A 25,550-nucleotide genomic window follows, 5' to 3' on the forward strand; every position below is an offset into this window, starting at 1 on the left:
AAACCTCCCTGAGCAACAAGCGGAGGTGTTCAAACTTAAATTTAAATGCTGTCATTTCAGAGTCAGACTGAAGTAACGCCTTCCCTGAATCAGAAATGTCACCCACAGATAGAAGCTTTCCTGCTTCGGCTTCTGTACATTGTGAGGATATATCAGACATAGCTACTAAAGCGTCAGAAAAATCTGTATTTGTTCTAGCCCCAGAGCTGTCTCGCTTTCCTTGTAACCCTGGCAGTTTGGACAATACCTCTGTGAGGGTATGATTCATAACTGCCGCCATGTCTTGTAAGGTAAACGCATTGGACGCGCCAGATGTACTTGGCGTCACTTGCGCGGGAGATATAGGTTCTGACACATTGGGAGAGCTAGGTGGTTTAACCTCCCTTTTGTCAGTCTGAGAAACCCATTGGTGATAAATATTTAAAACCCATAATATGGTCTTTATAACTTATAGAAAGGTCAGTGCATTTGGTACACATTCTAAGAGGGGGTTCCACAATGGCTTCTAACATAATGAACAAGGAGTTTCCTCTATGTCAGACATGTTTAACAGACTAGTAATGAGACCAGCAAGCTTGGAAAACACTTTAATAAATGTGAAAAAGCAATTAAACAAAAACGGTACTGTGCCTTTAAGAGAAAAAAACTACCACATAAACTGCAAAACAGTGTTAAGTAGTAAACTCTACGAAATTTTTTACAGTGTGTATAAGAGACTAAAGCAGCATTGCACCCACTTGCAAATGGATGATTAACCCCTTAGGCCCCAACCCGTATTAGAAAAACTGTAAAACCGTAAAACATTCAAACACACTGCCACAGCTCTGCTGTGGCTCCTACCTGCCCTTAAACACGATTTTTGCAGGAAAAAAACTCTCTATAGTGGTCCTAGATGCCAGAGGACTCCTTTAGGGAAGCTGGATGTCTCAGTCTGAATATCAACTGCGCATTAAGTGCGAGAAAATAGGCCCCTCCCACCATCCACTCAATGTCAGAGGGCCTTAAAAAAGTACTCCTAGGAGTACTCTAACAAGCCATGTGGAAAACTAGGCCCCAAATAAAGATTTATCCTCAGAGAAAAAAAGTTTTTTCTGTAAGTTATGCAAACGTTTTAACACTAAGTAATATGAGAGTTAACATGAATATTACCCTTATCTTGTAAGCATGATCCCAGTCGTTAAATCACTATCAGGCTTACCTCAAATATACCAGGCACTGTCAGCATTTTCTAGACCTTATCTCTCTAGAAAAAAAACATAATTTATGCTTACCTGATAAATTCCTTTCTTCTGTAGTGTGATCAGTCCACGGGTCATCATTACTTGTGGGATATTAACTGCTCCCCCACAGGAAGTGCAAGAGGATTCAAACAGCAGAGTTGCTATATAGCTCCTCCCCTCTACGTCACCTCCAGTCATTCGACCAAGGACCAACGAGAAAGGAGAAGCCAAGGGTGTAGTGGTGACTGGAGTATAATTTAAAAAATATTTACCTGCCTTAAAAAACAGGGCGGGCCGTGGACTGATCACACTACAGAAGAAAGGAATTTATCAGGTAAGCATAAATTATGTTTTCTTCTGTTAAGTGTGATCAGTCCACGGGTCATCATTACTTGTGGGATACCAATACCAAAGCAAAAGTACACGGATGACGGGAGGGATAGGCAGGCTCTTTATACAGAAGGAACCACTGCCTGAAGAACCTTTCTCCCAAAAATAGCCTCCGAGGAAGCAAAAGTGTCAAATTTGTAAAATTTGGAAAAAGTATGAAGCGAAGACCAAGTTGCAGCATTGCAAATCTGTTCAACAGAGGCCTCATTCTTAAAGGCCCAAGTGGAAGCCACAGCTCTAGTGGAATGAGCTGTAATTCTTTCAGGAGGCTGCTGTCCAGCAGTCTCATAAGCTAAACGAATTATGCTACGAAGCCAAAAAGAGAGAGAGGTAGCAGAAGCTTTTTGACCTCTCCTCTGACCAGAGTAAACGACAAACAGGGAAGACGTTTGTCGAAAATCTTTAGTTGCCTGTAAATAAAATTTAAGGGCACGAACTACATCCAGATTGTGCAAAAGACGCTCCTTCCTCGAAGAAGGATTTGGGCACAAGGATGGAACAATCTCCTGATTGATATTCCTGTTAGTGACTACCTTAGGTAAGAACCCAGGCTTAGTACGCAGAACTACCTTATCCGAGTGAAAAATCAAATAAGGAGAATCACAATGTAAGGCTGATAACTCAGAGACTCTTCGAGCCGAGGAAATAGCCATTAAAAATAGAACTTTCCAAGATAACAACTTTATATCAATGGAATGAAGGGGTTCAAACGGAACACCCTGTAAAACGTTAAGAACAAGGTTTAAACTCCATGGTGGAGCCACAGCTTTAAACACAGGTTTAATCCTGGCCAAAGCCTGACAAAAAGCCTGAACGTCTGGAACTTCTGACAGACGCTTGTGTAACAGAATGGACAGAGCTGAGATATGTCCTTTTAAGGAACTAGCGGATAACCCCTTTTCTAAACCTTCTTGTAGAAAAGACAATATCCTAGGAATCCTAACCTTACTCCAAGAGTAACCTTTGGATTCGCACCAATATAGGTATTTACGCCATATTTTATGGTAAATCTTTCTGGTAACAGGCTTCCTAGCCTGTATTAAGGTATCAATAACTGACTCAGAAAAACCACGCTTTGATAAGATCAAGCGTTCAATTTCCAAGCAGTCAGCTTCAGAGAAGTTAGATTTTGATGTTTGAAAGGACCCTGAATCAGAAGGTCCTGTTTCAGAGGTAACGACCAAGGTGGACAGAATGACATGTCCACCAGATCTGTATACCAAGTCCTGCGTGGCCATGCAGGCGCTATTAGAATCACTGATGCTTTCTCCTGTTTGATTCTGGCAATCAATCGAGGAAGCATCGGGAAAGGTGGAAACACATGAGCCATCCTGAAGGTCCATGGTGCTGTCAAGGCATCTATCAGGACCGCTCCCGGATCCCTGGATCTGGACCCGTAGCGCGGAAGCTTGGCGTTCTGTCGAGACGCCATGAGATCTATCTCTGGTTTGCCCCAACGTCGAAGTATTTGGGCAAAGACCTCTGGATGAAGTTCCCACTCCCCCGGATGAAAAGTCTGACGACTTAAGAAATCCGCCTCCCAGTTCTCCACTCCCGGGATGTGGATTGCAGACAGGTGGCAAGAGTGAGACTCTGCCCAGCGAATTATCTTCGATACTTCCATCATTGCTAGGGAGCTTCTTGTCCCTCCCTGATGGTTGATATAAGCTACAGTCGTGATGTTGTCCGACTGGAACCTGATGAACCCCCGAGTTGCTAACTGGGGCCAAGCCAGGAGAGCATTGAGGACTGCTCTCAATTCCAGAATGTTTATTGGAAGAAGACTCTCCTCCTGATTCCATAGTCCCTGAGCCTTCAGAGAATTCCAGACAGCGCCCCAACCTAGTAGGCTGGCGTCTGTTGTTACAATTGACCAGTCTGGCCTGCTGAATGGCATTCCCCTGGACAGATGTGGCCGATAAAGCCACCATAGAAGAGAATTTCTGGTCTCTTGAATGGAATGAAGGACACGGAAGTTTTGTTAACCTGTCCTCTGTCAGGTAAATCTTCATTTCTACAGAATCTATCAGAGTCCCCAGGAAGGGAACTCTTGTGAGTGGAAAGAGAGAACTTTTCTCTTCGTTCACTTTCCATCCATGCGACCTTAGAAATGCCAGTACTATCTCTGTATGAGATTTGGCAGTTTGAAAGCTTGAAGCTTGTATCAGTATGTCGTCTAAGTACGGAGCTACTGAAATTCCTCGCGGTCTTAGTACCGCCAGAAGAGTGCCCAGAACCTTTGTGAAGATTCTTGGAGCCGTAGCCAGTCCGAATGGAAGAGCTACAAACTGGTAATGCCTGTCTAAAAAGGCAAACCTTAGATACCGGTAATGACTTCTGTGAATCGGTATGTGAAGGTAAGCATCCTTTAAATCCACTGTGGTCAAGTACTGACCCTCTTGGATCATGGGCAAAATTGTTCGAATAGTTTCCATCTTGAACGATGGAACTCTTAGGAATTTGTTTAGGATCTTTAAATCCAAGATTGGCCTGAAGGTTCCCTCTTTTTGGGAACTACAAACAGATTTGAGTAAAACCCTTGTCCTTGTTCCAACCGCGGAACTGGATGGATCACTCCATTAATAAAAGATCTTGTACGCAGCGTAGAAACGCTTCCTTCTTTGTTAGGTTTGTTGACAACCTTGACAGATGAAATCTCCCTCTTGGGGGAGAGGATTTGAAGTCCAGAAGGTATCCCTGAGATATGATCTCTAACGCCCAGGGATCCTGAACATCTCTTGCCCAAGCCTGGGCGAAGAGGGAAAGTCTGCCCCCCACTAGATCCGGTCCCGGATCGGGGGGCCTCAATTCATGCTGTCTTAGGGGCAGCAGCAGGTTTTCTGGCCTGTTTGCCCCTGTTCCAGGACTGGTTAGGTTTCCAGCCTTGTCTGTAGCGAGCAACAGCTCCTTCCTGTTTTGGTGCAGAGGAAGTTGATGCTGCTCCTGCTTTGAAATTACGAAAGGAACGAAAATTGGACTGTCTAGCCTTGGCTTTGGCCTTGTCCTGAGGCAGGGCATGACCTTTACCTCCTGTAATGTCATCAATAATCTCTTTCAAGCCGGGCCCGAATAAGGTCTGCCCTTTGAAAGGAATATTAAGCAATTTAGATTTAGACGTAACATCAGCTGACCAGGATTTTAGCCACAGAGCTCTGCGTGCCTGAATGGCGAATCCTGAATTTTTAGCCGCAAGTTTAGTTAAATGTACTACGGCATCTGAAATAAATGAATTAGCTAACTTAAGGAATTTAAGTTTGTGTGTGATGTCATCTAGTGTGGATGATTGAAGTGTCTCTTCCAGAGACTCAAACCAAAATGCTGCTGCAGCCGTGACAGGCGCAATACATGCAAGAGGTTGCAATATAAACCCTTGTTGAACAAACATTTTCTTAAGGTAACCCTCTAATTTTTTATCCATTGGATCTGAAAAGCACAGCTATCCTCCACTGGGATAGTGGTACGCTTTGCTAAAGTAGAAACTGCTCCCTCCACCTTAGGGACCATTTGCCATAAGTCCCGTGTGGCGGCGTCTATTGGAAACATTTTTCTGAATATAGGAGGGGGTGAGAAAGGCACACCGGGTCTATCCCACTCCTTAGTAACAATGTCAGTAAGTCTCTTAGGTATAGGAAAAACGTCAGTACTCGTCGGTACCGCAAAATATTTATCCAACCTACACATTTTTTCTGGGATTGCAACTGTGTTACAATCATTCAGAGCCGCTAATACCTCCCCTAGTAACACACGGAGGTTCTCAAGCTTAAATTTAAAATTTGAAATGTCTGAGTCCAGTTTATTTGGATCAGAACCGTCACCCACAGAATGAAGCTCTCCGTCTTCATGTTCTGCAAACTGTGACGCAGTATCAGACATGGCCCTTGCATTATCAGCGCACTCTGTTCTCATCCCAGAGTGATCACGTTTACCTCTTAGTTCTGGTAGTTTAGCCAAACTTCAGTCATAACAGTAGCCATATCTTGTAATGTGATTTGTAATGGCCGCCCAGATGCACTCGGCGCTACAATATCACGCACCTCCTGAGCGGGAGATGCAGGTACTGACACGTGAGGCGAGTTAGTCGGCATAACTCTCCCCTCGTTGTTTGGTGAAATATGTTCAATTTGTACAGATTGACTATTTTTTAAAGTAGCATCAATACATTTAGTACATAAATTTCTATTGGGCTCCACTTTGGCATTAACACATATAGCACAGATATCTTCCTCTGAATCAGACATGTTTAACACACTAGCAAATAAACAGCAACTTGGAAATACTTTTCAAAGTAATTTACAAATAATATGAAAACTAACTGTGCCTTTAAGAAGCACAGAAAAATATTATAACAGATAAAATAATTAAGTTATAGCATCAATCTTTGTCAGAATATACAGTTTTAGCAAAGGATTGTTCCCCTCAGCAAATGATAACTAACCCAGGCAGCAGAAAAAAATACACAAATAAACGTTTTTTATATCACAGTCAATACAATCAGCACAGCTCTGCTGTATGATTACTTCCTTCAAAAAAGACTCTTGAGATCCCTGAACTCTGTAGAGATGAACCGGATCATGCAGGAAGAAAATGAACCTCTGACTGAGTTTTTCTGATGCATAGTGAAAGCACCAAAATGGCCCCTCCCCCACACACATAACAGTGAGAGGGATCAGTGAACTGCTCTAATTTAAATCAAAACTATTGCCAAGTGGAAAAAAAAGTGCCCAAAACATTTTTTCACCCAGTACCTCAGAGAAAAAAACGTTTTTACATGCCAGCAAAAAAACATTTTACCTCAATAATTAATTGTCATTTAAAACCTATTGCAAGTCCCTGCAAAATAGGTTAAGTCTATATATACAGTTTAAAAGCCAGAGAAGTACCATTTCCCAGAAAACTGAAGTGTAAAATATACATACATGACAGCCTGATATCAGCTACATCTACTGCATTCAAGGCTGAGTTTACATTATAACGGTATGGCAGGATTTTCTCATCAATTCCATGTCAGAAAATAATAAACTGCTACATACCTCTTTGCAGATTAATCTGCCTGCTGTCCCCTGATCTGAAGTTTACCTCACTCCTCAGATGGCCGAGAAACAGCAATATGATCTTAACTACTCCGGCTAAAATCATAGAAAAACTCAGGTAGATTCTTCTTCAAATTCTACCAGAGAAGGAATAACACACTCCGGTGCTATTATAAAATAACAAACTTTTGATTGAAGATATAAAAACTAAATATATCACCATAGTCCTCTCACACATCCTATCTAGTCGTTGGGTGCAAGAGAATGACTGGAGGTGACGTAGAGGGGAGGAGCTATATAGCAACTCTGCTGTTTGAATCCTCTTGCACTTCCTGTGGGGGAGCAGTTAATATCCCACAAGTAATGATGACCCGTGGACTGATCACACTTAACAGAAGAAATATACTGAACATTCCTCAAAGCAGGTGATCTGCAAACCGTCCCCCCAACTGAAGTTTTCTTTCCATACTCTTCAGTTATGTGTGAGAACAGCATTGGACCTTAGTTACAAACCGCTAAGATCATCAACCTCCAGCCAGATTCTTCTTCCAATTTCTGCCTGAGACTAAAACAGTACAATGCCGGTACCGTTTAAAAATAAACTCTTGATTGAAGGTAAAAACTACACTAAGTCACCACATATTTCTTGTCGAGAGTTGCAAGAGAATGACTGGGGGTGGTAGTTAGGGGAGGAGCTATATAGACAGCTCTGCTGTGGGTGTCCTCTTGCAACTTCCTGTTGGGAAGGAGAATATCCCACAAGCAATGGATGAACCTGTGGACTGGATACACCTTTACAAGAGAAATAAATACATTAAAGTTAAAAACATAATTTATGCTTACCTGATAAATTTATTTCTCTTGTAGTGTATCCAGTCCACGGATCATCCATTACTTGTGAGATATTCTCCTTCCCAACAGGAAGTTGCAAGAGGATCACCCACAGCAGAGCTGCTATATAGCACCTCCCCTAACTGCCATATCCAGTCATTCGACCGAAACAAGCTGAGAAAGGAGAAACCATAGGGTGCAGTGGTGACTGTAGTTTAATTGAAATTTAGACCTGCCTTAAAAGGACAGTGCGGGCCGTGGACTGGATACACTACAAGAGAAATAAATTTATCAGGTAAGCATAAAACAGAATTTATGCTTACCTGATAAATTACTTTCTCCAACGGTGTGTCCGGTCCACGGCGTCATCCTTACTTGTGGGAATATCTCTTCCCCAACAGGAAATGGCAAAGAGTCCCAGCAAAGCTGGCCATATAGTCCCTCCTAGACTCCGCCCACCCCAGTCATTCGACCGACGGACAGGAGGAAATATATAGGAGAAACCATATGGTACCGTGGTGACTGTAGTTAGAGAAAATAATTCATCAGACCTGATTAAAAAAACCAGGGCGGGCCGTGGACCGGACACACCGTTGGAGAAAGTAATTTATCAGGTAAGCATAAATTCTGTTTTCTCCAACATTGGTGTGTCCGGTCCACGGCGTCATCCTTACTTGTGGGAACCAATACCAAAGCTTTAGGACACGGATGAAGGGAGGGAGCAAATCAGGTTACCTAAACGGAAGGCACCACAGCTTGCAAAACCTCTCTCCCAAAAATAGCCTCCGAAGAAGCAAAAGTATCAAATTTGTAAAATTTGGCAAAAGTGTGCAGTGAAGACCAAGTCGCTGCCTTAAATATCTGGTCAACAGAAGCCTCGTTCTTGAAGGCCCATGTGGAAGCCAAAGCCCTAGTGGAGTGAGCTGTGATTCTTTCAGGAGGCTGCCGTCCGGCAGTCTCATAAGCCAATCGGATGATGCTTTTAAGCCAAAAGGAAAGAGGTAGAAGTCGCTTTTTGACCTCTCCTTTTACCAGAATAGACAACAAACAAAGAAGATGTTTGTCTGAAATCTTTTGTAGCCTCTAAATAGAATTTTAGAGCACGGACTACGTCCAAATTGTGTAACAAACGTTCCTTCTTTGAAACTGGATTCGGACATAAAGAAGGTACAACTATCTCCTGGTCAATATTCTTGTTAGAAACAACCTTTGGAAGAAAACCAGGCTTAGTACGCAAAACCACCTTATCTGCATGGAACACCAGATAGGGCGGAGAACACTGCAGAGCAGATAACTCTGAAACTCTTCTAGCAGAAGAAATAGCAACCAAAACTTTCCAAGATAGTAACTTAATATCTATGGAATGTAAAGGTTCAAACGGAACCCCTTGAAGAACTGAAAGAACTAGATTTAGACTCCAGGGAGGAGTCAAAGGTCTGTAAACAGGCTTGATCCTAACCAGAGCCTGAACAAATGCTTGAACATCTGGCACAGCTGCCAGTCTTTTGTGTAGTAAGACAGATAAAGCAGAGATCTGTCCCTTTAGAGAACTTGCAGATAATCCTTTCTCCAAACCTTCTTGTAGAAAGGAGAGAATCTTAGGAATTTTTATCTTATTCCATGGGAATCCTTTGGATTCACACCAACAGATATATCTTTTCCATATTTTATGGTAAATCTTTCTAGTTACCGGTTTTCTGGCCTGAACCAGAGTATCTATCACAGAATCTGAAAACCCACACTTCGATAGAATCAAGCGTTCAATCTCCAAGCCGTCAGCTGGAGGGAGACCAGATTTGGATGTTCCAATGGACCCTGAACAAGAAGGTCCTGTCTCAAAGGTAGCTTCCATGGTGGAACCGATGACATATTCACCAGGTCTGCATACCAAGTCCTGCGTGGCCACGCAGGAGCTATCAAGATCACCGAGGCCCTCTCCTGTTTGATCCTGGCTACCAGCCTGGGAATGAGAGGAAACGGTGGAAATACATAGGCTAGGTTGAAGGTCCAAGGTGCTACTAGTGCATCTACTAGAGTCGCCTTGGGATCCCTGGATCTGGACCCGTAGCAAGGAACCTTGAAGTTCTGACGAGACGCCATCAGATCCATGTCTGGAATGCCCCATAATTGAGTTAGTTGGGCAAAGATCTCCGGGTGGAGTTCCCACTCCCCGGATGGAATGTCTGACGACTCAGATAATCCGCTTCCCAGTTTTCCACACCTGGGATGTGGATCGCAGATAGGTGGCAGGAGTGATCCTCCGCCCATTGAATTATTTTGGTTACTTCTTTCATCGCCAGGGAACTCCTTGTTCCCCCCCTGATGATTGATATACGCAACAGTCGTCATGTTGTCTGATTGGAATCTTATGAATCTGGCCTTTGCTAGCTAAGGCCAAGCCCTGAGAGCATTGAATATCGCTCTTAGTTCCAGAATGTTTATCGGGAGAAGAGACTCTTCCCGAGACCATAGTCCCTGAGCTTTCAGGGATTCCCAGACCGCACCCCAGCCCACTAGACTGGCGTCGGTCGTGACAATGACCCACTCTGGTCTGCGGAAGCTCATTCCCTGGGATAGATGGTCCAGGGTCAGCCACCAACAGAGTGAATCTCTGGTCTTCTGATCTACTTGAATCATCGGAGACAAGTCTGTATAGTCCCCATTCCACTGTTTGAGCATGCACAGTTGTAATGGTCTTAGATGAATTCGTGCAAAAGGAACTATGTCCATTGCTGCAACCATCAACCATACAACTTCCATGCACTGCGCTATGGAAGGACGTGGAACAGAATGAAGAACTTGACAAGCGCTTAGAAGTTTTGACTTTCTGACCTCTGTCAGAAAAATCCTCATTTCTAAGGAATCTATTATTGTTCCCAAGAAGGGAACTCTTGTTGACGGAGACAGATAACTTTTCTATGTTCACCTTCCATCCGTGTGATCTGAGAAAGGCCAGAACGATGTCTGTATGAGCCTTTGTTTTTGACAGGGACGACGCTTGTATTAGAATGTCGTCCAAGTAAGGTACTACTGCAATGCCCCTCGGTCTTAGAACCGCTAGAAGGGACCCTAGTACCTTTGTGACAATCCTTGGAGCAGTGGCTAACCCGAATGGGAGGGCCACAAACTGGTAATGTTTGTCCAGAAAGGCGAATCTTAGGAACGGATGATGTTCTTTGTGGATAGGAATATGTAGGTACGCATCCTTTAGATCCACGGTAGTCATAAATTGACCTTCCTGGATAGTGGGTAGAATCGTTCGAATGGTTTCCATCTTGAACGATGGTACCCTGAGAAATTTGTTTAGGATCTTCAAGTCCAAAATTGGTCTGAAAGTTCCCTCTTTTTTGGGAACTACGAACAGATTTGAATAAAATCCCATTCCTTGTTCCTTTAGTGGAACTGGGTGTATCACTCCCATCTTTAACAGGTCTTCTACACAATGTAAGAACGCCTGTCTCTTTATTTGGTTTAAGGATAAGTGAGACATGTGGAACCTTCCCCTTGGGGGTAGTTCCCAGAATTCCAGAAGATAACCCCGAGAAACTATTTCTAGTGCCCAGGGATCCTGAACATCTCTTGCCCAAGCCTGAGCAAAGAGAGAGAGTCTGCCCCCTACTAGATCCGGTGCCGGATCGGGGGCTACTCCTTCATGCTGTTTTGTTAGCAGCAGCAGGCTTCTTGGCCTGCTTACCCTTGTTCCAGCCTTGCATCGGTTTCCAGGCTGGTTTGGGTTGTGAGGCATTACCCTCTTGCTTAGAGGATGCAGAATTAGAGGCCGGTCCGTTCCTGAAATTGCGAAAGTTACGAAAATTAGAATTATTCTTAGCCTTGAAAGGCCTATCTTGTGGAAGGGCGTGGCCCTTTCCCCCAGTGATGTCTGAGATAATCTCTTTCAATTCTGGCCCAAAGAGAGTTTTACCTTTGAAAGGGATGTTAAGCAATTTTGTCTTGGATGACACATCCGCTGACCAAGACTTTAGCCAAAGCGCTCTGCGCGCCACGATTGCAAACCCTGAATTTTTCGCAGCTAATCTAGCTAATTGCAAAGCGGCGTCTAAAATAAAAGAGTTAGCCAACTTAAGTGCGTGAACTCTGTCCATAACCTCCTCATATGGAGTCTCTCTACTGAGCGACTTTTCTAGTTCCTCGAACCAGAACCACGCTGCCGTAGTGACAGGAACAATGCACGAAATGGGTTGTAGAAGGTAACCTTGCTGTACAAAAATCTTTTTAAGCAAACCCTCCAATTTTTTATCCATAGGATCTTTGAAAGCACAACTATCCTCGATAGGAATAGTAGTGCGCTTGTTTAGAGTAGAAACTGCCCCCTCGACCTTAGGTCCTGTCTGCCATAAGTCCTTTCTGGGGTCGACCATAGGAAATAATTTCTTAAATATAGGAGGGGGAACAAAAGGTATGCCGGGCTTTTCCCACTCCTTATTCACTATGTCCGCCACCCGCTTGGGTATAGGAAAAGCGTCGGGGTGCACCGGAACCTCTAGAAACTTGTCCATCTTGCATAATTTCTCTGGAATGACCAAGTTGTCACAATCATCCAGAGTAGATAACACCTCCTTAAGCAGTGCGCGGAGATGTTCTAATTTAAATTTAAATGTCACAACATCAGGTTCAGCTTGTTGAGAAATTTTTCCTGAATCTGAAATTTCCCCATCTGACAAAACCTCCCTCATGGCCACTTCAGATTGGTGTGAGGGTATGACAGAACAATTATCATCAGCGCCCTCCTGCTCTTCAGTGTTTAAAACAGAGCAATCGCGCTTTCTCTGATATGTAGGCATTTTGGATAAAATATTTGCTATGGAGTTATCCATTACAGCCGTCAATTGTTGCATGGTAATAAGCATTGGCGCGATAGATGTACTAGGGGCCTCCTGCTTGGGCAAAACTGGTGTAGACACAGAAGGAGATTATGTATCATGTTTACTCCCCTCATCTGAGGAATCATCTTGGGCAATTTCATTATCTGTGGTAGTACTGTCCTTACTTTGTTTGGACGCTATGGCACAATTATCACACAAATTTAAATGGGGAGACACATTGGCTTTCATACATATAGAACATAGCTTATCCGAAGGCACAGACATGTTTAACAGGCTTAAACTTGTCAATAAAGCACAAAAAACGTTTTAAAACAAAACCGTTACTGTCTCTTTAAATTTTAAACAGAAAACACTTTATTACTGAATATGTGAAAAAGTATGAAGGAATTGTTCAAAAATTACCAAAATTTCACCACAATTTTCAGAGCTTTAACCCTTAAAATAACGGAACCGGAGCCGTTTACAAATTTAACCCCTATACAGTCCCAGCTATAGCCTTTGCTGTGACCTGACCAAGCCCAGAGGGGAATACGATACCAAGTGACGCCTTCTCGAAACTTTTCAGCTACTTTCAGATCCTCAACATGCATCTGCATGTCTTGCTCTCAAAAAAAACAACTGCGCAGTAATGGCGCGAAAATGAGGCTCAGCCTACAACTGGGAAGGCCCTCCCTGACTGGAAAAGGTGTCTAACATAGTGCCTGCCGTTAAAAAACGTTCCCCAAGTTTATAAATGAGAATTATCAGCATAAACATGTATAAAATGCCCAAATAAAGCAATCGATTTAGCCCATAAAAGTGTCTACCAGTTTTATAGCCCATATTAAGCCCTTTATTCTGTTTGCTTGACTAAGAAAATGGCTTACCGGTCCCCATGAGTGGAAATGACAGCCTTCCAGCATTACATGGTCTTGTTAGAAATATGGCTAGTCATACCTTAAGCAGAAAAGTCTGCTAACTGTTTCCCCCAACTGAAGTTACTTCATCTCAACAGTCCTATGTGGAAACAGCAATCGATTTTAGTTACTGTCTGCTAAAATCATCTTCCTCTCACAAACAGAAATCTTCATCCTTTTCTGTTTCAGAGTAAATAGTACATACCAGCACTATTTTAAAATAACAAACACTTGATAGAAGAATAAAAAACTACATTTAACACCAAAAAACTCTTAAACCATCTCCGTGGAGATGTTGCCTGTGCAACGGCAAAGAGAATGACTGGGGTGGGCGGAGCCTAGGAGGGACTATATGGCCAGCTTTGCTGGGACTCTTTGCCATTTCCTGTTGGGGAAGAGATATTCCCACAAGTAAGGATGACGCCGTGGACCGGACACACCAATGTTGGTGAAATTATGTTTTCTCTTGTTAAGTGTATCCCGTTCACGGATCATCCATTACTTGTGGGATACCAATACCAAAGCTAAAGTACACGGATGATGGGAGGGACAAGGCAGGAACTTAAATGGAAGGAACCACTGCCTGTAGAACCTCTCTCCAAAAACAGCCTCCGAAGAAGCAAAATGTCAAATTTGTAAATTTTGAAAAGGTATGAAGCGAAGACCAAGTCGCAGCCTTGCAAATCTGTTCAACAGACACCTCATTTTTAAAGACCCAGGTGGAAGCCACAGCTCTAGTAGAATGAGCTGTAATCCTTTCAGGGGGCTGCTGTCCAGCAGTCTCATAGGTTATTAGATTATACTCCGAAGCCAAAAAGAAAGAGAGGTTGCCAAGGCCTTTTGACCTCTCCTCTGTCCAGAGTAAACAACAAACAGGTTAGATGTTTGACGAAAATCTTTAGTAGCCTGTAAGTAAAACTTCAAGGCACGGACTACGTCTATATTATGCAAAAGACGTTCCTTCTTTGAAGAAGGATTAGGACACAATGATGGAACAACAATCTCTTGATTGATATTCTTGTTAGAAACCACCTTGGGTAAAAACCCAGGTTTTGTACGCAGAACTACTTTATCTGAATGAAAGATCAGATAAGGAGAATCACAATGTAAGGCAGATAACACAGAGACTCTTCGAGCCGAGGAAATAGCCATCAGAAACAGAACTTTCCATGATAAAAGTTTGATATTAATAGAATGAAGGGGTTCAAACGGAACCCCTTGAAGAACCTTAAGAACCAAGTTTAAGCTCCATGGAGGAGCAAACAGGTTTAAACACAGGCTTAATCCTAACTAAAGTCTGACAAAATGCCTGAACGTCTGGAACTTCTGCCAGACGCTTGTGTAAAAGAATAGACAGAGCAGAAATATGTCCCTTTAAGGAACTAGCTGATAATCCTTTGTCCAAAACCCTCTTGGAGGAAGGACAATATCCTAGGAATCCTAACCCTACTCCATGAGTTAATTCTTGGATTCACACCAATGAAGATATTTACACCATATCTTGTGGTAGATTTTCCTGGTGACAGGCTTTCGTGCCTGTATTAGGTATCAATGAGTGACTCGGAGAAGCCACGCTTTGATAGAATCAAACGTTTAATCTCCATGCAGCCAGTCTCAGAGAAATTAAATTCGGATGATTGAAAGGACCTTGTATTAGGAGGTCTTGTCTCAGAGGCAGAGTCCATGGTGGAAAGGATGACATGTCCAAAAGATCTGCATACCAGGTCCTGCATGGCCACGCAGGCGCTATCAGAATAACCGAAGCTCTCTCCTGTCTGATTTTGGCAATCAGTCGAGGGAGCAGAGGAAACGGTGGAAACACATAAACCAGGTTTGAAGAACCAAGGAGCTGCTAGAGGCATCTATCAGCCTCGGCTTCTGGGTCCCTGGACCTGGATCCGTAACAAGGAAGCTTGGCGTTCTGGCGAGACGCCATGAGATCCAGTTCTGGTTTGCCCCAACGATGGACCAATTGAGCAAACACCTTCGGATGGAGCTCCCACTCCCCAGGATGAAAAGTCTGACGACTTAGAAAATCCGCCTCCCATTTCTCTACGCCCGGGATATGGATCGCTGATAGGTGGCAAGAGAGAGTCTCTGCCCAGCGAATTATCTTGGAGACCTCTGACATCGCTAAGGAACTCCTGGTTGCCCCTTGATGGTTGATGTAAGCCACAGTTGTGATGTTGTCCGACTGAAATCTGATGAACCTCAGTGTTGCTAACTGAGGCCAAGCTAGAAGAGCATTGAATATTGCTCTTAACTCCAGAAAATTTATTGAGTGGAGTTTCTCCTCCTGAGTCCATGGACCCTGAGCCTTCAGGGAGTTCCAGACTGCACCCCAACCTAGAAGGCTGGCATCTGTTGTAACAATCGTCCAATCCGGTCTGCGAAAGGTCATACCCTTGGACAGGTGGACCAGAGATAACCACCAGAGAAGAGAATCTCTGGTTTCCTGATCCAGATTTAGTAGAGGGGACAAATCTGTGTAATCCCATTCCACTGACTGAGCATGCATAATTGCAGTGGTCTGAGATGCAGGCGCGCAAATGGCACTATGTCCATTGCCGCTACCATTAAGCCGATTACTTCCATGCACTGAGCCACCGTAGGGCGCGGAATGGAGTGAAGAACACGGCAAGCATTTAGAAGTTTTGATAACCTGGACTCAGTCAGGTAAATTTTCATTTCTACAGAATCTATAAGAGTCCCTAGGAAGGAAACCCTTGTGAGAGGAGATAGAGAACTCTTTTCTTCGTTCACTTTCCACCCCATGCGACCTCAGGGAATGCCAGAACTATCTTTGTATGAGACTTGGCAATTTGAAAGCTTGACGCCTGTATCAGGATGTTGTCTAGATAAGGAGCCACCGCTATGCCTCGCGGTCTTAGAACCGCCAGAAGGGAGCCCAGAACCTTTGTAAAAAATTCTCGGGGCTGTAGCCAACCCGAAGGGAAGAGCTACAAATTGGTAATGCCTGTCTAGTAAGGCAAACCTTAGGAACCGATGATGATTCTTGTGAATCGGAATGTGAAGGTAGGCATCCTTTAAGTCCACTGTGGTCATGTACTGACCCGCTTGGATCATGGGTAAGATGGTCCGAATAGTTTCCATCTTGGAACACTGAGGAATTTGTTTAAGATCTTTAGATCCAAAATTGGTCTGAAGGTTCCCTCTTTTTTGGGAACCACAAACAGATTTGAGTAAAAAACCCTGTCCTTGTTCCGTCTGCGGAACTGGATGGATCACTCCCATTACTAGAAGGTCTTGCACGCAGCGTCGGAATGCCTCTAGTGAAAAAAGGCAGTTACACTAACTAAATTTTTACAGTGTATGTAACAAGTTAGCAGAGCATTGCACCCACATGCAAATGGATGATTAACCCCTTAATACCAAAAACGGAATAACAATGAAAAAAACAGAATTTATGTTTACCTGATAAATTACTTTCTCCAACGGTGTGTCCGGTCCACGGCGTCATCCTTACTTGTGGGATATTCTCCTCCCCAACAGGAAATGGCAAAGAGCCCAGCAAAGCTGGTCACATGATCCCTCCTAGGCTCCGCCTTCCCCAGTTCATTCGACCGACGTAAAGGAGGAATATTTGCATAGAGAAATCATATGATACCGTGGTGACTGTAGTTAGAGAAAATAAATCATCAGACCTGATTAAAAAACCAGGGCGGGCCGTGGACCGGACACACCGTTGGAGAAAGTAATTTATCAGGTAAACATAAATTCTGTTTTCCTCCAACATAGGTGGTGTCCGGTCCACGGCGTCATCCTTACTTGTGGGAACCAATACCAAAGCTTTAGGACACGGATGATGGGAGGGAGCAAATCAGGTCACCTAGATGGAGGGCACCACAGCTTGCAAAACCTTTCTCCCAAAAATAGCCTCAGAAGAAGCAAAAGTATCAAATTTGTAAAATTTGGTAAAAGTGTGCAGTGAAGACCAAGTCGCTGCCTTACATATCTGATCAACAGAAGCCTCGTTCTTGAAGGCCCATGTGGAAGCCACGGCCCTAGTGGAATGAGCTGTGATTCTTTCAGGAGGCTGCCGTCCGGCAGTCTCATAAGCCAATCTGATGATGCTTTTAAGCCAAAAAGAGAGAGAGGTAGAAGTTGCTTTTTGACCTCTCCTTTTACCAGAATAAACAACAAACAAGGAAGATGTTTGTCTGAAATCCTTTGTAGCCTCTAAATAGAATTTTAGAGCACGAACTACATCCAAATTGTGCAACAAACGTTCCTTCTTTGAAACTGGATTCGGACACAAAGAAGGCACGACTTTCTCCTGGTTAATATTTTTGTTAGAAACAACTTTCGGAAGAAAACCAGGTTTAGTACGCAAAACCACCTTATCTGCATGGAACACCAGATAAGGAGGAGAACACTGCCAGAGCAGATAACTCTGAAACTCTTCTAGCAGAAGAAATTGCAACCAAAAACAAAACTTTCCAAGATAATAACTTGATATCAACGGAATGTAGGGGTTCAAACGGAACCCCCTGAAGAACTGAAAGAACTAAATGAGACTCCAAGGAGGAGTCAAAGGTTTGTAAACAGGCTTGATTCTAACCAGAGCCTGAACAAAAGCTTGAACATCTGGCACAGCCACCAGCTTTTTGTGAAGTAAAACAGATAAAGCAGAAATCTGTCCCTTCAAAGAACTTGCAGATAATCCTTTCTCCAAACCTTCTTGAAGAAAGGATAGAATCTTAGGAATTTTTATCTTGTTCCATGGGAATCCTTTAGATTCACACCAACAGATATATTTTTTCCATATTTTATGGTAGATTTTTCTAGTTACAGGCTTCTGGCCTGAACAAGAGTATCAATGACAGAATCTGAGAACCCTCGCTTTGATAAAATCAAGCGTTCAATCTCCAAGCAGTCAGTTGGAGTGAGGCCAGATTCGGATGTTCGAACGGACCTTGAACAAGAAGGTCCTGTCTCAAAGGTAGCTTCCATGGTGGAGCCGATGACATATTCACCAGATCTGCATACCAAGTCCTGCGTGGCCACGCAAGAGCTATCAAGATCACCGATACCCTCTCCTGTTTGATCCTGGCTACCAGCCTGGGAATGAGAGGAAACGGTGGGAACACATAAGCTAGGTTGAAGCTCCAAGGTGCTACTAGTGCATCCACTAGAGTCGCCTTGGGATCCCTGGATCTGGACCCGTAGCAAGGAACCTTGAAGTTCTGACGAGACGCCATCAGATCCATGTCTGGAATGCCCCACAATTGAATTATTTGGGCAAAGATTTCCGGATGGAGTTCCCACTCCCCCGGATGAAATGTCTGACGACTCAGAAAATCCGCTTCCCAATTTTCCACTCCTGGGATGTGGATTGCAGACAAGTGGCAGGAGTGAGTCTCCGCCCATTGAATTATTTTGGTCACTTCTTCCATCGCCAGGGAACTCCTTGTTCCCCCCTGATGGTTGATATACGCAACAGTCGTCATGTTGTCTGATTGAAACCGTATGAATTTGGCCTTTGCTAGCTGAGGCCAAGCCTTGAGAGCATTGAATATCGCTCTCAGTTCCAGAATATTTATCGGGAGAAGAGATTCTTCCCGAGACCAAAGACCCTGAGCTTTCAGGGGTTACCCAGACCGCGCCCCAGCCCCACCAGACTGGCGTCGGTCGTGACAATGACCCACTCTGGTCTGCGGAAGCTCATCCCTTGTGACAGGTTGTCCAGGGTCAGCCACCAACGGAGTGAATCTCTGGTCCTCTGATCTACTTGTATCGTCGGAGACAAGTCTGTATAATCCCCATTCCACTGACTGAGCATGCACAGTTGTAATGGTCTTAGATGAATTCGCGCAAAAGGAACTATGTCCATTGCCGCGACCATCAAACCTATTACTTCCATGCACTGCGCTATGGAAGGAAGAAGAACAGAATGAAGTACTTGACAAGAGCTTAGAAGTTTTGATTTTCTGGCCTCTGTCAGAAAAATCCTCATTCTAAGGAGTCTATTATTGTTCCCAAGAAGGGAACTCTTGTTGACGGAGATAGAGAACTTTTTTCTACGTTCACTTTCCACCCGTGAGATCTGAGAAAGGCCAGGACAATGTCCGTATGAGCCTTTGCTTGTGGTAGAGACGACGCTTGAATCAGTATGTCGTCCAAGTAAGGTACTACTGCAATGCCCCTTGGTCTTAGCACTGCTAGAAGGGACCCTAGTACCTTTGTGAAAATTCTTGGAGCAGTGGCTAATCCGAATGGAAGTGCCACAAACTGGTAATGCTTGTCCAGAAAGGCGAACCTTAGGAACCGATGATGTTCCTTATGGATAGGAATATGTAGATACGCATCCTTTAAATCCACCGTGGTCATGAATTGACCTTCCTGGATGGTAGAAGAATTGTCCGAATGGTTTCCATTTTGAACGATGGAACCTTGAGAAACTTGTTTAGGATCTTGAGATCTAAGATTGGTCTGAATGTTCCCTCTTTTTTGGGAACTATGAACAGATTGGAGTAGAATCCCATCCTTGTTCTCCTAATGGAACCGGATGAATCACTCCCATTTTTAGCGTGGACCACGCTAGTTCAGACATGTTAAACAGGCATAAACTTGATAACAAAGTACAAAAAAACGTTTTAAAATAAAACCGTTACTGTCACTTTAAATTTTAAACTGAACACACTTTATACTGAATATGTTAAGTATGAAGGAATTGTTCAAAATTCACCAAAATTTCACCACAGAGTCTTAAAGCCTTAAAAGTATTTGCACACCAAATTTGAAAGCTTTAACTCATAAAATAACGGAACCGGAGCCGTTTTTATATATAACCCCTATACAGTCCCTGGTATCTGCTTTGCTGAGACCCAACCAAGCCCAGAGGGGAATACGATACCAAATGACGCCTTCAGTAAGCTTTTTCTATGTATCTGAGCTCCTCACACATGCATCTGCATGCCTTGCTTCCCAAAAACAACTGCGCATTAGTGGCGCGAAAATGAGGCTCTGCCTATGATTAGAGAGGCCCCCAAAGAAAAAGGTGTCCAATACAGTGCCTGCCGTTTCTTTAACATAATTCCCAAGAATAAAATAACTCCCTCAAAGCTATAAACTATTAAAAATGCTTATAAATCAAATCGTTTTAGCCCAGAAAAAATGTCTACCAGTCTTTAAAGCCCTTGTGAAGCCTTTATTCTTATTTAATAAAAATGGCTTACCGGATCCCATAGGGAAAATGACAGCTTCCAGCATTACCAAGTCTTGTTAGAAATGTGTCATACCTCAAGCAGCAAAAGTCTGCTCACTGTTTCCCCCAACTGAAGTTAATTCCTCTCAACAGTCCTGTGTGGAAACAGCCATCGATTTTAGTAACGGTTGCTAAAATAATTTTCCTCTTACAAACAGAAATCTTCATCTCTTTTCTGTTTCAGAGTAAATAGTACATACCAGCACTATTTTAAAATAACAAACTCCTTGATTGAAGATTAAAAACTACATTTAAACACCAAAAAACTCTAAGCCATCTCGTGGAGGATGTTGCCTGTGCAACGCAAAGAGAATGACTGGGGAAGGCGGAGCCTATGAGGGATCATGTGACCAGCTTTGCTGGGCTCTTTGCCATTTCCTGTTGGGGAGGAGAATATCCCACAAGTAAGGATGACGCCGTGGACCGGACACACCTATGTTGGAGAAAAGGTTTTTAAAAAAAGTCACAACAACTGCCACAGCTCTCCTGTGGCTGTTACCTTCCTCAAACACGACTTTTGAAGCCTTTTTAGCCCTTCAGAGATGTCCTATATCATGCAGGGAACTGCTGAGGCAAACTGAATGTCTGTAATTTTAGCTACGCAAAAAAGCGCTAAAATAGGCCCCTCCCACTCATATTACAACAGTGGAAAGCCTCAGGAAACTGATTCTAGGCAAAAATCAAGCCAGCCATGTGGGAAAAAAACTAGGCCCCAATAAGTTTTATCACCAAGCATATATAAAAAAAACGATTAAACATGCCAGCAAACGTTTATATTGCACTTTTATAAGAGTATGTATCTCTGGTAATAAGCCTGATACCAGTCGCTATTAAATCACTGTATTTAGGCTTAACGTACATTAATCCGGTATCAGCAGCATTTTCTAGCAAATTCCATCCCTAGAAAAAAATTTAACTGCACATACCTTATTGCAGGATAACCTGCACGCCATTCCCCCTCTGAAGTTACCTCACCCCTCAGACATATGTGAGAACGGCAGTGTGATCTTCGTTACTTCTGCTAAGATCATAGAAAACGCAGGCAAGATTCTTCTTCTAATACTGCCTGAGATGAAATAGTACACTCCGGTACCAATTTAAAAATATACTTTTGATTGAAGAAAAAAAAAAACTAACTATAATACACCACTCTCCTCTTACTACCTCCATCTTTGTTGAGTTGCAAGAGAATGACTGGATATGGCAGTTAGGGGAGGAGCTATATAACAGCTCTGCTGTGGGTGATCCTCTTGCAACTTCCTGTTGGGAAGGAGAATATATCCCACAAGTAATGGATGACCCGTGGGACTGGATACACTTAACAAGAGAAAAGATGCTTATTTAAGTGTCCCTGTTTTTAAGATCATTATTTGATACTGGCCTTTAATTGATTAAAGTTTACATTTCACTTTATTAAAGAGTTTTTTTTTACAGGCGATTATAATATTGTGGTAACCTTTACACTTTGTTTTCCATTGTAAATACTTCTTAAAAGGGATACTAAACCTAAATTTTTTTCTTTCAAAATTCAGATAGAAGCAGGCAATTTTAAGCAATTTTCACATGTATTCCTATTATCAATTTTTCTTTGTTCTCTTTATTTAAAAAGCAGGAATGTAAAGCATTTTTGGTTCAGAACCTGGGTTGCACTTGCCTATTGGTGGCTAAATGTAGTACTAGTCACCAATAAGCAAGCGCTATCTAGGGTGCTGAATCTAAACTGGGCCAACTCCTAAGCTTTTAGATTCCTGCTTTTTAAAATAAAGATAGCAAGAGAACGAAGAAAAATTACGAGAAACTTGTAAATTATAGAAAGATTTAATAGTATATTCTGACTCAATGCATGTATCGCAATGCTTTACAAACACTGCAGCGTACTGTTAAGGTTACTGCTCAAGTAATTTAAGAAAATAGGTAGTAAAAACACCTTTTGCGCCCCCATGCATATATGTACTTACCCCCCTAAAGCCTCCCCTTACTTAAGGTCTTTTTTTTTCATGAATATATTAACAGTCAATAAACTACTTTCTCCTGCAGATTCAGTGAAGGACTGCATAAACAATAACCTTAACAGTATACTGCAATGTTTATCTAACAATGAAGTAATGCTACACCTTAACTACTCCTTTAACAATGCAGGGCAAAATGTATTGCACTAAACCACGTGTGACATTTATGGAATAGTCTGACCACAACTTATGTACTTACTGTCTCCTGTTTAGCCTTAACTTCATGTTCTTTCAAAAGTGTTGTCAGTTTCTGGGTTAGTTTTGTTACAGTAGCTGATTCAGACTCTGACTCAATATCTAATGTTTCCTGTTAAGAAATAGAACAGTGTAGTAAACCTTTTGCAATTATTATTAGGTATATAAACAGAGGATCCAACAACATTTTTTTGTTGAAGAAAAGCCAACTATTTCTGATAAACATGACAAAACAAGATTTAACCGATTATCCGTTTTATGATGGCTATACAGTGTAGCAGATCTAAAGAATAAGAGCATGTAATTTTTCAACTATAATGGCCCTTTAAGTAGGAACTGGTCATTACCATAATTGTGTGTTTCAAGATATAAAACTATAAAATGTAGTGCCATCTAAAAAAAGAAACACAAAGTAAACCTTTAAGACTGTAATTTGAATTTTAAAATACTGTTTAATGCAAGGTGATTTAACAATAGCATATTTTTCAAATAAGTAAAAAGAAAATGTATGCTTAACTGATAAATTTGTTTCTTTTTAGACACGATGAGTCCACGGATTTCATCCTTGTAGGATTACGCCTCCTGGTCAGCAGGAAACAAAGAGCACCACAGCAGAGCTGTTATATAGCTCCTCCCTTCCCTCCCACTCCAGTCATTCGACCGAAGTTAGGAGAGAAAGTAAAAGCCAAGGTGCAGAGGTGGTCCTGAAGTCTACAAAATATTAATAACCTGTCTCAGAGAACAGGGCGGGCCTTAGATCCATCGTGTCTAAAAATAAACAAATTTATCAGGTAAAGCATAAATATTATTTTATTTTTAAAGACACAATGAGTCCACGGATTTCATCCTTACTTGTGGGATACAATACCAAAGCTAGAGTACACGGATGAAAAGGGAGGGACAAGACAGGGAACCTAAACGGAAGGCACCACTGCATGAAGAACCTTTCTCCCAAAAACAGCCTCAGCAAAAAGTATCAAATTTGAAAAATTTAGAAAAAGTGTGAAGAGAAGACCAAGTTGCAGCCTTGCAAAATCTGTTCTACAGAAGCTCATTTTTGAATGCCCATGAAAAACCAACAGCCCTAGTGAAATGAGCCGTAATTTTTTCAGGAGGCTGCTGTCCAGCAGTCTCATATGCAAAACGGATGATACTCCTCAGCCAAAAAGAAGAGGTGGGCCGTAGCTTTCTGACACGTACGTTTTCCAGAAAAAAATGACAAAACAAGGAAAAACTACTGACAAAAGTCCTTAGGCACTTGTAAGTAAAATTTTTAAAGCACGGACCATGTACAAATTGTGCAGAAGACGCTCCTTCTGAGAAGAAGGATTAGGACACAAGGAGGATGAACAACAATCTCCTGATTGATATTCTTGTCTGGAACAACCTTAGGAAGAAAACTAAGTTTAGCACGCAACACCACCTTATCCGAATGAAAAATAAGGTAAGGCGAATTATAATGTGATGCCAAAGCTCAGACACTCTTCGAGCAGAAGAAATGGTAACAAGAAATAAAACTTTCCAAGATAACAATTTAATATCTATGGAATGCATAGGCACACACGGAACCTCTTGAAGAACCTTAAGAACTAAAGTCAAACTCCATGGAGGAGCAAATGGTTTAAACACAGGCCCGATTCTAATCAAAGCCTGACAAAAGTCTTGAACATCTGGGACATTTGCCAGACGCTTTTGCAACAAAATAGATAGGGCAGATATCTGACCCCTTAGGGAACTCGCTGAGAAACCCTCATCCAATCCTTCTTGGAGAAAAGACAAAATCCTAGGAATCATAACCCTACTCCAGGAGTAGTCATTGGATTCACACCAATAAAAATATTTACGCCATATCTTTATAGTAACTCTTTCTAGTTACAGGTTAACGTGCCTGAATGAAGGAATCTATGACCGAATCAAAGAAACAAGCATTTAATCTCCAAGCAGTCAGCTTCAGAGCCACTAGATTCAAGTGAAGGAAGGTCCCTAAATGAGAAGGTCCTGCCCCAATGGAAGTTTCTAAGGTGGTAGAAATGACCTATCCACCAGATCAGCATACCAGATCCTGCGGCGCGAGGAAGATCACTGATGCCTTCTCCTGTTTGATTCGAGCAATAACTTGGGGAAGAGCAAAACGGGGGGAAAGAGATATGTTAGGCTGAAGGACCAAGGAACTGCCAAGGTATTTATCAGCTCGGCCTGGGGGTCCCTGGACCCGTATCTCGGGAGCTTGGCATTCTGACGAAAAGCCATGAAATCCAACTCTGGCCGACCCATTTGATTAATCAGGTTGGAGAATATTTCCGGATGGAGTCCCCACTCTACCGGATAAAAGGTCTGCCTGCTCAGAAAAACCTTGCCTCCCAGTTGTCCACCCTGGGATGTGGATTGCTGACAGATGGCAAGAATGGGCCCTCCACCCATTGGATTATCCTTGCTACTTCTGTCATCACTAAGGAACTCCTTGTTCCTCCCTGATGATTGATGTAAGCCACTGTCGTTATGTTGTCCGACTGGAATCGGATGAATTGGGCCGAAGCCAACTGAGGCCAGGCCCGAAGAGCATTGAAAATCGCCCTCAGCTCTAGGATGTCGATGGGAAGGAGAGACTCTTGAGTCCATACACCCTGAGCCCTTAAAGAGCCCCAGACTGCTCCCCATCTTAAAAGGCTGGCGTCCGTTGTCACAATCACCCATGAAGGTCTGCTGAAAGCATGTCCCCCTGGGATATGAGTCCAGAGACACCATAGAAGAAAATCCCTCGTCTCCTGGTCTAGAACTATTAGAGGAGAACAATCCGTATAATCTCCATTCCCACTGTCTGGCATGCTTAACTGCAGAAGCCTGAGGCGAAACCGATCAAACGGAATGATTCCATTTCAACCACCAGCATCAGATTACCTCCATGCA

General features: G+C 42.8%; 1 protein-coding gene across 3 annotated transcripts in view; it reads right to left on the reverse strand.

Annotated features, from left to right (window-relative positions):
* LOC128660494 (uncharacterized) overlaps positions 1-25,550 on the reverse strand; it is a 143,053-nt gene that overhangs the window by 56,487 nt on the left and 61,016 nt on the right. For all 3 annotated transcript variants that reach the window (XM_053714381.1, XM_053714382.1, XM_053714383.1), the window contains one exon: positions 22,648-22,755. In XM_053714381.1, coding sequence (XP_053570356.1) covers positions 22,648-22,755 — 108 coding nt within the window. The remainder of the gene's footprint in view (positions 1-22,647; positions 22,756-25,550) is intronic.

This window comes from Bombina bombina, chromosome 5 (genome assembly GCF_027579735.1).
Source record: "Bombina bombina isolate aBomBom1 chromosome 5, aBomBom1.pri, whole genome shotgun sequence".
NCBI lineage: Eukaryota > Metazoa > Chordata > Amphibia > Anura > Bombinatoridae > Bombina > Bombina bombina.